The sequence below is a fragment of the Euleptes europaea genome, chromosome 16, assembly GCF_029931775.1.
Source record: "Euleptes europaea isolate rEulEur1 chromosome 16, rEulEur1.hap1, whole genome shotgun sequence".
NCBI lineage: Eukaryota > Metazoa > Chordata > Lepidosauria > Squamata > Sphaerodactylidae > Euleptes > Euleptes europaea.
In genome coordinates this window covers 41064774-41079145 of record NC_079327.1, presented here as the reverse complement: position 1 = coordinate 41079145, position 14372 = coordinate 41064774, and the positions used below count along the sequence as shown (strand labels likewise).

Sequence of the window (14372 nt, the reverse complement as noted above, 5' to 3'; positions counted from 1 at the left end):
GAAAAGAAAACATGAAAACTAATACCCTGTGTGTTCAACAGGTTTTGGTCTTCCTAAGTGCAAAACGTGTTTCACATGCCAGGCTGTTGACCGGAGGCCTTTTAGAATTACAAATTATTTGCAGCTTGAAAGCCTGTTGTTAGTGAAATACAGGCTGTGAATGCTAATTTGATTCTGTTTAAGCAATTAAGAGCTGTAGATTGAGCAATGTGTTCCCTTCCTTTATCTTCTTATAAAATTGATACGTGTATGACAATCGCACATTATAGAGTGGGCAACCTTAAATCTTGTTAATGGACAAAACATAATTATATACAATATTTTTTTCCTGAAAAGTCAATACTGCTTAGCTAAGTAACTAGCTTGTATATATAATTGTGCCTGGAATATAATTTGCTTGAGCAAAGAAGCTTTGTTTCTTTCTTCTCATGCAAATAAGAGAGCTACTGTTACATAGGACCATCCTGTAGCTGCTTTGGGAGATTGATGTGTACTATAGTAGTGTAATGTGGTGTTGGAGGAGAGTGTTACGGATTCCGTGGACTGCCAAAAAACAAAAAAACAAATCAGTGGGTTATAGATCAAATCAAGCCTGAACTGACCCTAGAAGCTAAAATGACTAAACTGAGGCTGTCGTATTTTGGTCACGTCATGAGACGACAAGAGTCACCGGAAAAGACAGTCATGCTAGGAAAAGTTGAGGGCAGCAGGAAGAGGAAGACCCAACAAGAGATGGATTGACTCAATAAAGGAAGCCACAGCCTTCAATTTGCAAGATCTGAGCAAGGCTGTCAAAGATAGGACATTTTGGAGGACTTTCATTCATAGGGTCGCCATGAGTCGGAAGCGACTTGACGGCACTTAACACACACACACATAGTAGTGTAACAGTTTCTATCACAGACATAGCAAAGGAAGTGAAGTAAACAGTTATTTACTGCTCTCTGTTGAGTACGTATACCAGCTTGAGATGGATCCTCAGCTTGTTCCCATGAGGTGCATCCTCAGTGCAGGATGCATGGCATCTTCAGGTTCTGTGTTGCGAATGCTATTCTTACTTCCTCTACAACAGCAAGCTCTCTGGGTACTTTCCTCATTCTTGTAACTTGCCATTCTTTGTTTCTCCAAACTTAAGGTCAGTTTCCATGACATTTCTATAAGCCATCTCCAAAGTTTCCAGGGTAGGATGGGCATAAATGTTTTCTTTTTAAATCTTCTGGTATCTGATTAAAAATATACCTTTAATAGCTATGTGTGTTGGTTCCTTAACCCCACGATAAGCCTCCACTGCGTGCATACACTATTGGATATTGTGCTACTGTTCTGGTATAGCAGCTGTTTGCAGCTGGATTTCCTGTTGTCGTTCCCACAGGGAAATCCAGTTATGAATTATTGCTATAGCACAACAGTAATGCACTGTCCAATGATGTGTAGATGCAGCCGGAATGATATGTGCAATGCCTGATGATCGATATGAGTTAGGTTTTTTTGCATATTATTGCAAAAAGCCTATCTCAGTAGGTGGTAGGCTGAAAGCTGCAGGCTTTTCTGGATGACCCATTGGCTTTGGATCCATTCCAGTCAGGTTTCTATCCTGCTCATGGAATGGAGATGACTCAGGTCGCCCTCACAGATGATCTTCATCGCCAGCTGGATCGAGGTGGGTCAGGGCTGCTGATACTTTTAGATCTTTTAGACCACCGCCTCACTGACGTGGAGGTTGGGAGCCCAGCCCTTCAATGGCTGCACTCCTTCCTCCAAGGTTGGGGACAGAGGGTGGCGCATGGGGAGATGGTATTGCAATGGCACCCTTTGGTGTGTGGGGTGCCTCAAAGTGTGATCCTCTCCCCCATGTTGTGTAACATCTTTATGTGCCCCTTTGCACAGCTAGTTCAGAGTTTCGGGCTGGGCTGTCATCGATAAGCTTATGACACCCAGCTTTATCTGTTGATGGATGGCCATCCGGATTCCTCCCAGGACACACTGACCAGGTGTTTGGATGCCATGACTGGGTGATTGCAGAAAAGCCGGCTGAAGCTAAATCCATCGAAGATGGAGGTCCTGTGGCTTGGTCAGGGTGGCTCATGGGTGGGTGCTGGCTCCTGGCCCTTGACGGTGTGCAGTTGGTCTTACATAGATGTTGTACTCTAAGGTTTTTAATTGCGTATTGAGGCAGGATTATTTGGAAAACAATGGATTTGTGTTGATCGATGCAGGGCCCCTTTCCTTTTGCCATATTGCTTAGTTTTTTCTTGGGCATTTTGACCCAGCAGTTTGCTGTGTAAACATACACTATATTTAAAGTCCCCCCCCCCCCCGTATCTTTGTGTGGGAAAATATCCCTCTCTTTAATTTATCCCTGTGATTGATTTGTCTCAATGTTATTAAAATTTACAAATATTTAGCAATTTGTTACATAAATGTAAACAATATGACTAGCAACAATGTGTGTTATTCCTTTGGAAGAGGGTAATAGAATAGTTATGGGCATTGTATCTCATAATGATTTTTGGTATTGTTTTGCTTGTGTTTGGAAGTGACTTAACAGTTATTATAGTGTTTTAATTTACGTAAATTGAACTCATGTGTGATAGCTTTTTAATGACAAGTATTCTTTCCAGCTGTCATAGTTTAAAACTCTTGCTAATTTTTAAATAGTATGAGGTGTGTTGTAATATATTTTTAGGAACCACATACATTTCAAAAATTATGTGTTTTTTAGAATAGCCAGTATTCTGTTTAGTAATAGTTGATGTTAATTTTCCCCCTGCATGATTAATGGTAGGACTTTTTGTGTGGCTTTAACAAATTTTAACCTGTGCTATGCATAAAACAGGAGCAAAGCAGCCCGCATCTGTCTTTTCTTCTGCCCGTATCTGTCATTGACCTTGGGGCTACATGCATAGTGACGAATTGGATTAGAGTTCTAGCGTTTTGGAGCCATGACCAAGAAGGTCCTCTCCTGAATTGCCACCTGCCTAATCTGAGAAGGTTGGGGTACCTAAAGCAGGGCATCTGAAAATTACTGCAGTGGTTAGATAGGTTCATCAGGTATATTGGTCCCAAACCATGTCTACACTAAAGGTCAACACTAGCACATTGAATTGCATCCAAAAACAGATTAGAGTGATGTGGTCCCTATGATCCAGTACAGTTTATATCCTGACTGCAGCTTTCTGCACCAGCTGAAGTTTCTGAACACTTTTCCAGGGCAACCCACACAGAGTGCATTATAATAGACTAATAAATGTAACCAGGACATGCACCATAGTGGCCATATCTTTCCTGCCTAGACTTGTTCCTTCAAGGGCAGTGCAACCCCATCCAGAACGGGTGACACCTTAAATCCCAGGTCAGACCTTGTGCTCACCAGTAGCACTTCAGACTTCCAGGCTTAAGCTTCAGTTTATTAGCTTGCATCCATTTCAAAACTGCTTCCATGCACAGGCCAAAGACCCCCAAGGGGTTGAGCAGTAGTCTCCAGCACCATCTTCTGAAACCTACCCTCTAGGTAGGACCGGAACCACCGCAAAATGGTGCCTCTCAGTCCGAGCTCAAAAAGGTCCAGAAGGATACCATGATTGATCGTATCAAAAACCACTGATAGATCTAACAGCGCATTCCTGAGCTGGTGGCGTGCGGGGACGGTGGGGATGAAGTGCCACCGTGGTGCCTCCTAAACAGTTCCCCGCATGTCAAAAACATTTTAAAAGCCCTTTTGTGGCTTTTAAAATTTTAAATGGGGCTTTTCGCTCCATAGAGAATAGTGAGGCTGCTCCTGCTAAAAAGCAGGTGCAGCAATGCCATTCTTGATGCCAGCATCCGGGGCCGAAAGGGACGCCCCAGAACGCCTCCCGGGACACCGGGACGTCCTATGGAATGCCGGCATGGGCCTTGGCGCCGGAGGGATGCTGGCGGAAGGCCCTGCCAGCGTCCCGGGGTGGCGCTGCCATGGCAGCATCCGTAGACTGGCGTCCAGGCCTCCCTGCCAGCGGCCGTGCCACTTAACACTGGCGTGGCCCTTTCCTGGCCTCCTGAGGGCTTTCATCCTCGAGGTTCAGGAATGCGCTGTAAGAGAATCAATAGAATTGTACTCCCTGTGTTCAACTTCTGGTGCAGGTCACCAGGGTGACCAAGGCTGTTTCAGTCCCATAAGCAGGCCAGATTGGAAGGATCTGTAGCGACTGGTACAGGTTCAGGCACTCCTATAAGTTGCTCCAGTTCTGTTCTCGCTGTTGTAGTATCAATAGCTCTGATAGTGCTTGCTACCCTGCCTTGACTCAGTTCCTGCCTGCTTCATGTCTCTGGGTGCAAATAGGATATAAATATTTAAATCAATAAATCAAACCGCGGTCAAACTTTAAGAGCTACTGACATGCCCTGAGCACAAGAATATACATTTTCCCTGCCAGTCACTCATTTCAATTTCTCAGCTACTCTGTCATTTTTGGAGTGATATAAAATCCCCACCCTTTTATGGTTTGTTTTAAGTTAAGTAAGCTGACACCATTTTTATAGTGCCTGAATGAAATGGTAATTGAATAGCTGGTCAATCATTCATTAGGAAACTATCTGCAGTAATAAGAACATTAGTCACACCAAATTGTGCTGTTCAGGTTTGTGACAGTTTTGTTACCCTAAGAAAGACGATCAGCTACTATGGCAATGGTTTAATTCTTCGCTAAGGGCTTTGCTTTATTTTAAAATTGTGAGAACTCTTGCAGTTTTGGCAAGATGTCTCTTGAATTATATATGTGTGTGTGTGGGTTAAGTGCTGTCAAGTCGCTTCCGACTCATGGCTACCATATGAATCAGTGTCCTCTAAAATGTCCTATATTTGACAGCCTTGCTCAGATGTTGCAAATTGAGGGCTGTGGCTTCCTTTATTGATTCAATCCATCTCTTGTTGGGTCTTCCTCTTTTCCTGTTGCCCTCAACTTTTCCTAGCATGATTGTCTTTTCTAGTGACTTTTTTAAAAATATTTTTATTACTTTTTATCACTTTTCTAGTGACTCTTGTCTTCTCATAATGTGACCAAAATATGATAGCCTCAGTTATATAAGGTGATATTAATAATGTAATGGTTCATGTGTTGATACCCTGGATTAATTTCTAGGCATTTTCAGAGTGAGTGGTTCCATATCATAAAGATAATGTCAGACGCCCTGGATCATATTGGAGGAGCCCATGACATGGCTTCTTCCTTTGCCAATGTTACTGTTCACAACACAAGCCTTTATTGGCATATACAATGTTGTGTTGTCGATATTACTGTTGTTTCAGGCAGGGTCGTCATTGACGTAGGAAGGAGCTACATCATGGTTTCTTCCTTGTGACTGAGGGGGTCTGATATTGTCTTCTCAGGACTGGGTAGAGTTACATTTGAAGGTGATCCTCTACTGCAAAGGGTTGAACAGTTTTCACAGCTGCTCCTTTCACCTTCAGGGTAAGGCACAGAAATGCAAAGGTTAAATTCTGAATATTCCACTTGGCAGTCATGCAGTGTCAGTGGTATGTTGAACAATTTGTCAGTAATAGCAACAATGATGCCAAAAGATCACACCCTTCCACAGTAGACTTTAAGCGATCTGTAGATCCATTAAGGAGAAAGCAATTTTATTTTTGTTCACTGACAAATTAGTGTGCTAAGACTGATGAAGACTTGCTTTCTTGAACTGGGAAGGTTACTACATCCCCCCCCCTTCTTTCTTTATACTGTTCCGTCTTTTTCTCCCACCACCATTCCTCCCTGGAAAAACACAGATGTCTGCTGCCAGAATGTGGTACTTACTTGACCATCAAAAGGCCTGACAAAGAGGGGCCTTTGAGAGTTCACAATGGAACAACCACTGCATCTTATTATACCGTGAAATTGGAAGTGAAAAGCCCCATGGCTCTTGCTATTTGGTAATGCGGAATATGTCACCCTGGATGGTTGTGATAGTGCTGGAAGGGATAAGGGAAACCTTGTCACAGTGTAGACAAAGACTGCTCCCCATTCCATTTCTTATTGTTTGGCTTGTAAAACCGTAGTACTACAGTGGAAAGAAAGTATTTTGTTGCTTTACTTCTGCATGCGGAATCTTCTCATACATCTTTTCGCAATGTAAATTATTTGGTTAATCCATAAGGCAATGGCAACACCCATTTGACCAAAAGAAGGAGCAAGTGCCATAACAAGGAGGCGTTTCCATAACATTGTGTGGTTATCTGAAGCTACCTTACAACAGCTGGGAATGGAAAAACCCCTGTGTTAAAGTGTCACTTCTATTAACTGGTTGTTATCTTGGTGTTCCCCTTTCTGATAGATTGTGCCCTTGCTCCAACGAAGAGGTTGAAACTATCAAACATGTTTTCTTCCGGTGCCCCTTCTATCAAATGTTACGTTTTAAATTTTTAAATCCTATCTTGACTCAGATTGAGGAATTTCCTAATTATTTAATGGTTCTCACTCTTCTTAACAGTCAGGACCCTAATATTATTGAAATCGTGGCTAACTTTCTTGTTGGTATGATTGCAATCCGTTCTGCCTTATAACAGCTTTTCTATGTGTTTTACTGTATTTAGCGAAATGTTTGTTATGCCAATAAAGGAAACTGGACTGAACTGAACTGGGTTTTCAAATCAAATGGTTTGATTTTAATGACATGTAAGAATATCTAGGATCAGTTTCTGTTTTCAAGGAAAACAAACATCAAATCAGTCTAATTCTTTGATTGTATTGCACCACATACATATCCTTGGGGACTTTACTGTATCAGTAAATCATCATGGCTAAAAATAAATTAAAATCCTGTGAGAAGTTGAACATTGTTTATGTATTTTTATATTAGGTCTGAAGATCACAGTAATATATTGGAATGTTTTTTTAAATGTAATTACTTAGTAAAGAAGCGGAGAGTAAAATTAAGCCATTGGGGTCAATTAGTGGTTTATTCCTCAAGCTACTCTTTATTTTGGAAACCAAGTGTTTTTGTTTTGTTTTTGTTCAAGTGACTTTCAGTTTATACCAGAGACTTTTTTTGAATGGTGATTGAGAACTGAATAAGTAGGTGCCTTAATGCTGAATTTTGAGTTTGAAGACAATACAGCACAAAAAGTTGAAGGCAGGCTGACAGTGAAAGAATTGGTTTATCAATACAACATTTATGGAAATCTGCTGGCAACTGGGTTTGTGATTGCAGAAACGAGTGGATGGATAGGGTATCCCTAGTTGGAGAACCAACAGCTGCTGAGGACTTGTGATACCTTTCCGCTAGAAATTTTTACCTGTAGTCTCAAGGCTGAACAGCAGTAGTCTCAAGGCTGAACAGTTTTGAGGAAGTAGTACTATCTTCTTCCCCAGTAGAACTCTTATCACAGGCCTGGGCTCCAACTGTTCCCTACTCCCCCCGAATGTAAAGAATGGCATTGTTGAATGGCATTGTGCAGAACATGTTATTTCTGTTTTGCTTGCATAGACAGGGTGGGTTTAATTTCCACTTTGGCATGAACTGGTACCTTTGGACATGCGAACAGGTTGACAAGTAATAAAAATATTTAGCTATGTATAGCAGTTTTAACAAAGCACTCCATCTGTAGAATCCATGCTGTATGTATGCTTTCTCTCCTTTCTGTGTTCTTTGTAGAATACTTGCATTTTATGGCTAACCTATTAACAAAGCAACTTAAATCCAATCATATGCTTCATCTACAAATATAGCGACCACTGAAGATTCAGGGTCCGGATTTCTTTCAAAAGTGGCTTTTGAGTTACTAGATACTTTCAGGCAGCATCCTCTGAGTTCCTAGTATATGTTGTAGTGTTGCCAAATCTTAACTGGAACAAATTGAATTAAGGCTCTGGGTATCTAGCATAAAACTTCCCCTTTTCACCAAAGGGTGGTGCTCATTAATCAACAGTAGATAAGACACCAGGAAAACAGACTTACACCACTGATTGTCACTTAACTTGGTTGTTTCCCCCCCCCCCTTCAAAATAACTTTTAGTATTTGTTTTCCCTTTAAGGAAGTCTTCAGTATGGAATCCAGAAAAAGTTTGCACCTAATTGCAGCCTTCATAATAATTATCACAAATAGAAGAGAAACCACGGTATTGTCAGAATAGGGAAATCTGGTATAAACAGCATGTTCTGGAATGAAAGAGTCCTTAAACTGTCAAGAACATCTGGGCAGTACGAATAAGGATTATTTATGATGTGCAGCACCTTATTGCAGAGTCCAGTAATATCTGCAGATGAGTTGAAAGTAAAGCAGCTAGGAGCCTGGATGCTAAGGAAGGGGGGAGGACACTGTTTGGAAGTGAGTGTATGAGCTATCCTGCTTTTTGCTGCTTACCATCTGCTCCTTGACATCATCATCACACATCATTATGGTCCACGACCCGCACAAATGTCAGAGCTATAGATCAGCAACACACATTGAAGAGGTAATTGGGACAAACTGGTAGTGCATCCCAGTGTACTATGACCCAGAGATTGTTCCTGTCCCCTTTCCCCTAACTCACCTGAAGAACATTTAGGGTTGTAAACCTCCTGATGGATCCTGCAGTTCTCACAGAATTACAACTGATTTCTAGAATACAGAGATTAGTTCCCTTGGAGAACATGGCAGCTTCAGAGGATGGACCCAATGGCATCACACCCGTGCTATCCCCCCGCCTCCAGACTCTGCCTTCCTCAGGAACCGCCAGGAATCTCCCAACTTGGAATTGGCAACCCTAGGAACATGAGTTTTGGTGCAAAGGGAAAATCCTGCAAACAGGAACAATCAGTGAGTGGTTGTGTATAGAAAACGTGGGAACCATAACAAGGCATTTGCTGATATAAAATTTTGATATGAGATAACAAAAAAAATCACAGCAATATGGCGTTGCCAGTTTTATTATAAGGTGCATGCAAAGTGCTATTACACTATCTTATCTGCTTTGCAAGAGGGAATTCCTTAAACCTCCCATGATGTCTTTGGGCTGTATGGAGCAATCAAGTAAAAAGGAGCTATAATTGGTAACTTGATTAAACAAGTATGTTGATGGAATTTACCATTCGAAACAGATGCTTCTGTAGAGTAGGAAATCCTGGGAGCGTTAATCTAATCATGGATCAGAGTGACTTGGGCTTAAAACAGGTGTAATATATTCACAATGCCATCAGTACTCTGTCAGCTTTTAAATATATATAAATAGATATAGATATAGATAGATAGATATTGATATATAAATATGAAAAGCATTCTGAGTTCCTTCTTTTGTCACATCTAAGTTCAACAATTGTTTCACAAAGCTATTGTATACTTTTAGTCTTCCAGAGAAACTGCATATAAAATTTATATTATTATTGCTGATTGGTCCAAACAAATCTCCAATGCCAGATATGCCGAACAGGATGTGAATGTGATCTCCTTTTCCACCTCTGTTTATGGTTCTTTACAGTGTCTGGAACCTTGCAAAGAGTCCTGGGACCTGAAGAAAAATCATTGCCAAAGTTTCTGTGAGGTACGTGATCTCTCTCTCAAGCTTCTGTTCTGTGTAGTTGTTGGTTGATGAGCTAGCTAATAGATCTGTACTATATTATTCTATAGTATAAATTACAGAATATAACCTGTTGGCACATGGGAAATTTGAAATGAATGTTGATGGTTATAAAACTACATAATAGAATAAAATGATGCCAGATATGATGTTTTGTTATTAGGCTGATGTACATTAGGAGCTAGAGCCCTTCTGTTGCTGTAAGAGCCACACTACTTTCCTTTTCTTTATTAATGAAAGTTTTTTGTGGAATGCTCCTTGTACAATCTTGATTAACTGCCTTGAGTCTCAGTGAGAAATACGGACTATAAATACAGTAACCGTGCATTCCTGAGAATCGGTGTAGGGGAACGGTGGGGAGAAGGCGCAGTCGAGCCGCCTCCTAAAACCTTTCCACCTTTGCTGGAAAAAAAAGAGCCTTTTCGGGCCTTTTTTTTGGTTAAATGGGGCCTTTTCGCCCCATAGAGAACAGCAAGGCTGTGCCTGCTAAAAAGCAGGCATAGCAACACTGTTCTCGGTGCCAGTGTTACGGGGCAAAAGGGGACAGGAAGCCACCTACCGGCGGCTCCTTCCCCGCCCCGCCCTGGGAACGCCCCCCACTCCGGCGCTGCAAGTCTCCGCCATGATCTGCGCCACGGGGAGATTGCGCCGGCGGAGGAGCGGCACAAGATGCACTTACGCTGGCGGCGAGGTCACACATCCTCCTAAGGAGAATCGGCCCCCAGGCTCAGGAATGCACGGTAAATAACTAAAATGATTCAAAACATACAAGAAGGTGCATTGTTCGGATATCTGTGCCAGTACGTATTGCCAAAGATGGTTTGAAAGCGTGACTTCCTAGATTAGAATCCTTTTAAATGATGTGTAAGTTTTCCACATGCAAAAGAGACTTCAGTATGAAAGTGGTTTCATACAAAGGGTTCCCTACTTGCTTTCTGAATATTCTGGACTGGGACATTTCTAAGATCGTACATTGCAGTTGGAGGCAATGCATATTTCTTCTGGAAAGTATGACTTTTTTTACTGTTTTGCATAGGTCTCCATGTATTTTCTATCAGCTGATAGTCTCTGTGTGTTCAAATTCCCCTTCTTTGTGAAAATTGTATATGTGGTACTACCTTTATTTTAACAACAGTCCCTGAGACACTTCAAAATACAATATTTTTTTGCTTTACCATGGCATATTGATTACTAGATTATGAATCAGCCATTCCATATTGTCTATTTATGATTTCACACTCCGATAAAATACATTATATGGACTGAAACTGACCAGATCCACATTTACAAACTCTATTCGAATATTCTGTGACTGTGAATCAGCCTTCCTATATGGCCAAGGGAAAGAATTTAACCAAGGGAGCATAAATGCTGTTCTACAATGAGGGATAAGTAGCTCAGAATAGCACAAGAGAAGTGAATTCCAAAGAATGGTGGTGAGCATAAACACTGTACCCTCAATAAGGTACTTGTTATCAGTACTGAGGGCTTCATTGGTTTTATAATGTCCATATCTTTATAATCAAATCCTAGCCATTGGAGTCTGTTCTCAACAATCACCTTCCATGGTCCCATGTAATTGTCTTTCTCAATAAGATTCAAAATCCCTTTCCTTGTATTGGAAATTTTTTGCTTAAATTTAAATGCCAAGATCCATGCATGAGCTTCCAATGAATACTGGGCCAATTCAGCTCTAAGCAATACCTGAAACACAGCTTGGAATATAGCCAGTCTTGTGGATAAACTTTAACAATGGTTGATCAAAGGATTTATCCACCACCTCTATCAAGACCCCAATGTATATTCTTAAGTTTTTTCCTTTGTTATTTCTTTTGAAGGAAATAAAAAGAGAGAAAAAAGACCCCAATTCCATACAACAATTGAAATACTACCTTAGCACTGAAAACCGGAATAGCACCTTGCATGTAATTGCCACCTTGGGTGAAGAAGAGTTAGTCCATAGCACTAGTCAGTTGGGCCTTCCAGCTCGAATTTGATTGAAAGAGGACCTCCAGATACCTAAATTGCTTTACCTGTTCAACTGATACTGTCTATATATGATGGACTTAGCCTTCTTGTCCATGAATACAATCCATTCATGGGAAGCAAGGTGGAATGCCATAAGCTTATTGTTCACTATATAGATTTAAAACTGGTTGCATGGATACTGCCATTTATCGCAGAAGTATTATGCCATGGAGTCTGTTTCCATTCTAATTTGTTTGTAGCTAGATAGTAGTATAGATGGTTTGTCTCGTTAGCAAACTAGCAATGATTTAGTAATTCTTGTTGTCACATTTCCCCATAGGTTTTAAAGTTGTGTCTAAAATCGCACAGGGCTTTATTTTTGTTACTTATTTTTACAAATCAGTGTCCACCTATAATTAAAAATAAAGAGTCCTCTTTGTATGATATATTTAGGGTATAAACCTCAGAATGGGGGAGGGGGGAGTGGGTGCAAGTGCCTGACCCTGCCATGTTTGCTCCATCTCCATGCTTTCTGTAACATCCCCAATCACGAGAATGGATTCTATAGGTAGGTGCCTTGATTCTGTTTCAGTGATGATGCATAACTGGGGGCAGAACATCTGAAGAGATCTACATACCTGTTTCAGCCAGAACCAGGCAGCAACAGAACTCACATTTAAATAGCTCTTATGTTCATATGTTAAAAATATAAAACAATATAGATGTCTAACAGGAAGGTTATCTGTTTTATGAAGATTTTTCTGCTCTACTCTCAATTTACTTATATTTCTTTAAAATGTCTGAAGACAGTTCTCTTCCATGAGATATTACAAACAAAATGGCAGGGAAGTTAGTTTCTTTGATCTATAAATATAAAATAAAAGCATTAAGCTTGTGCATATACTACTCAGCAATAGAGCAGGCTGAATGGAGAGAATTAACTTTTCCCTATTGTAGTCAGGATCTTCTAGCGACCTTGTTTAATTAGCTTCAAGCTCAGAGTTGCTAAATTTGGAAATTAAAAGGGTGGAAATAAGCTGCACATTGAACAGTTTGCTGAAAAAATGAGCTGTGAACTAGGGTGAAGAAGAGAAGCTTCAAAGGAATGTTATGCCTCAAGGGACTATAAAAGATTTTTAATTAACTAGCTGCAAATTTGTGATGTTTTATATAGGCACATACCCAGACATGTACACCTGCCCATCTGTCACCCCAAACATAAATCACAAATATCAGATACATTTTGTTTTGATTAACCTCTGCCCTTGTCAGCTGCAATCACAAATTGCCAGCTTCACTTTATTTGGCATTTTACTTGGAGATCAGCAATTTAGCCAAGATTCTGGAAATGGAAATTACTTTAAGCAAGCCTAGGGCACGTGCACAGGTTGCCGCTGAATTGTGAGAGTTGCACAAATAATCCATAGTCCTGCCATTGCTTACACAAAGCATTGTGACTCAGAGTTGCTACAGTGGAGGATCCCAACCCAGTCTGTGATGCAGGTGTGCTTCTCTGATATATGTGCACAAAGGAAAAATAGGGAACCCCACTGAGCTGTTCTAAAACAATGAAGCAGAACTAAAAGAGCATCTCACTGAAGTTGTAACAGGCCACCTGGAAAACAGAGGGCTTAGATGTTGCATATTTCTTAAATGACTGAGGAATACAATTTTATTGTAAAGAACCAAATTACGAGTATTTTGAAAGATAGCTCTGGGTGAGGTAAAAGAGAAAATGTACACACACAAATATCTAAAGTTTTGCACTAAAAATCTAACAACACGTTAATCTAAAATGCACTATAACAACATGCATGGAACAAAATCCTTTCTCCTAATGAAAAATAGCTTCAAGAGAAGGATTTGGAACTGAGAATCACACGTAGGGAGAAAGGGCAGTGGTAAAAGAGTCCTTATCCTTTCAATGCTGGCTGTAGACCTTGCCCTGCTTCCTTGCTTACCTCCTACACCCCGCCTCCCTTTCTCAGTTCCTTCATCATCTCTAGCTTTCTCCCTCCTCCTACTCCCCTGAACTTCAGTTTTGAAGTGGAACATTTTGGATTTACCTAAGCATCCACCGTTGCCGAAGATATCTAAAATAACTGCCAAGATTTTATGAGGTGACATCACAAAATCGTGGAATTTAAAAATGTAATTTTCTTTGAATCTGTTTTTTTTTACTCCTTCTTTCTTAAAGTTTAAGATTTTTATGCAAACCTGTAGGGTTCTCCAGGCCCATGAACGCACCAGCAACTTACCTCGCTATTTATACCTGTCAAGTACAAGAGGATCCAAAGCTAAATAATATTTCTGTTCCCACCGCGCCACATTTCTCCGTTTTTTTTTATAAAACCCGCAAGATTTCTGTCCCCACTGTGCTGCCTTTCTCCGCTGTACTGAGGTCGAAGGAAGGGGAAGGCTGTTTAAAAAATGGCGGCAAAAAAGGGGAAAAAAAACCCGAGAATTGTACTGCGTGGCGGGAGTTTGAGGGGAAAGCAAAAGAGGGACTTGCTGCCATCCCACCCTCTCGCAGCTAAGCACTGCAAAGGCAAAAAGTGGGGGGAACAAGTGTGGGCGGTTAGGAAGGATGGGGCGGGGCGGTGGACTTTCAGCGGGGTTGCATGTTCGCACTTCAAATCTCCGCGTGAGGAACACATTTCATTTTAATACTTCGCCGTATAAGCGGATCCTCTTACCCCGGAGAAACTGTGCACTGAAGCCGTGTCCTGCATCCTTCGGGTGAGATGAAGTGCGAACATGCAAGGAAAGCCCGCGGAAGTCGGCGCCGCAAATGGCAAGTGCGGACATGTTCCAGGTTTGCGAGAATACTTCCCAGTCTGTACCTAGCCCCCATGGTACATATTTTTTTGATCT

The 14372-nt window shown here is 41.1% G+C and overlaps 1 protein-coding gene across 1 annotated transcript in view; it reads left to right on the top strand.

Annotated features, from left to right (window-relative positions):
- Positions 1–14372, top strand: part of ANOS1 (anosmin 1) — a 121341-nt gene that overhangs the window by 63248 nt on the left and 43721 nt on the right. Inside the window, exon 3 of the mRNA XM_056861788.1 lies at positions 9432–9494. Within this exon, the coding sequence (XP_056717766.1) occupies positions 9432–9494 (63 nt within the window). The remainder of the gene's footprint in view (positions 1–9431; positions 9495–14372) is intronic.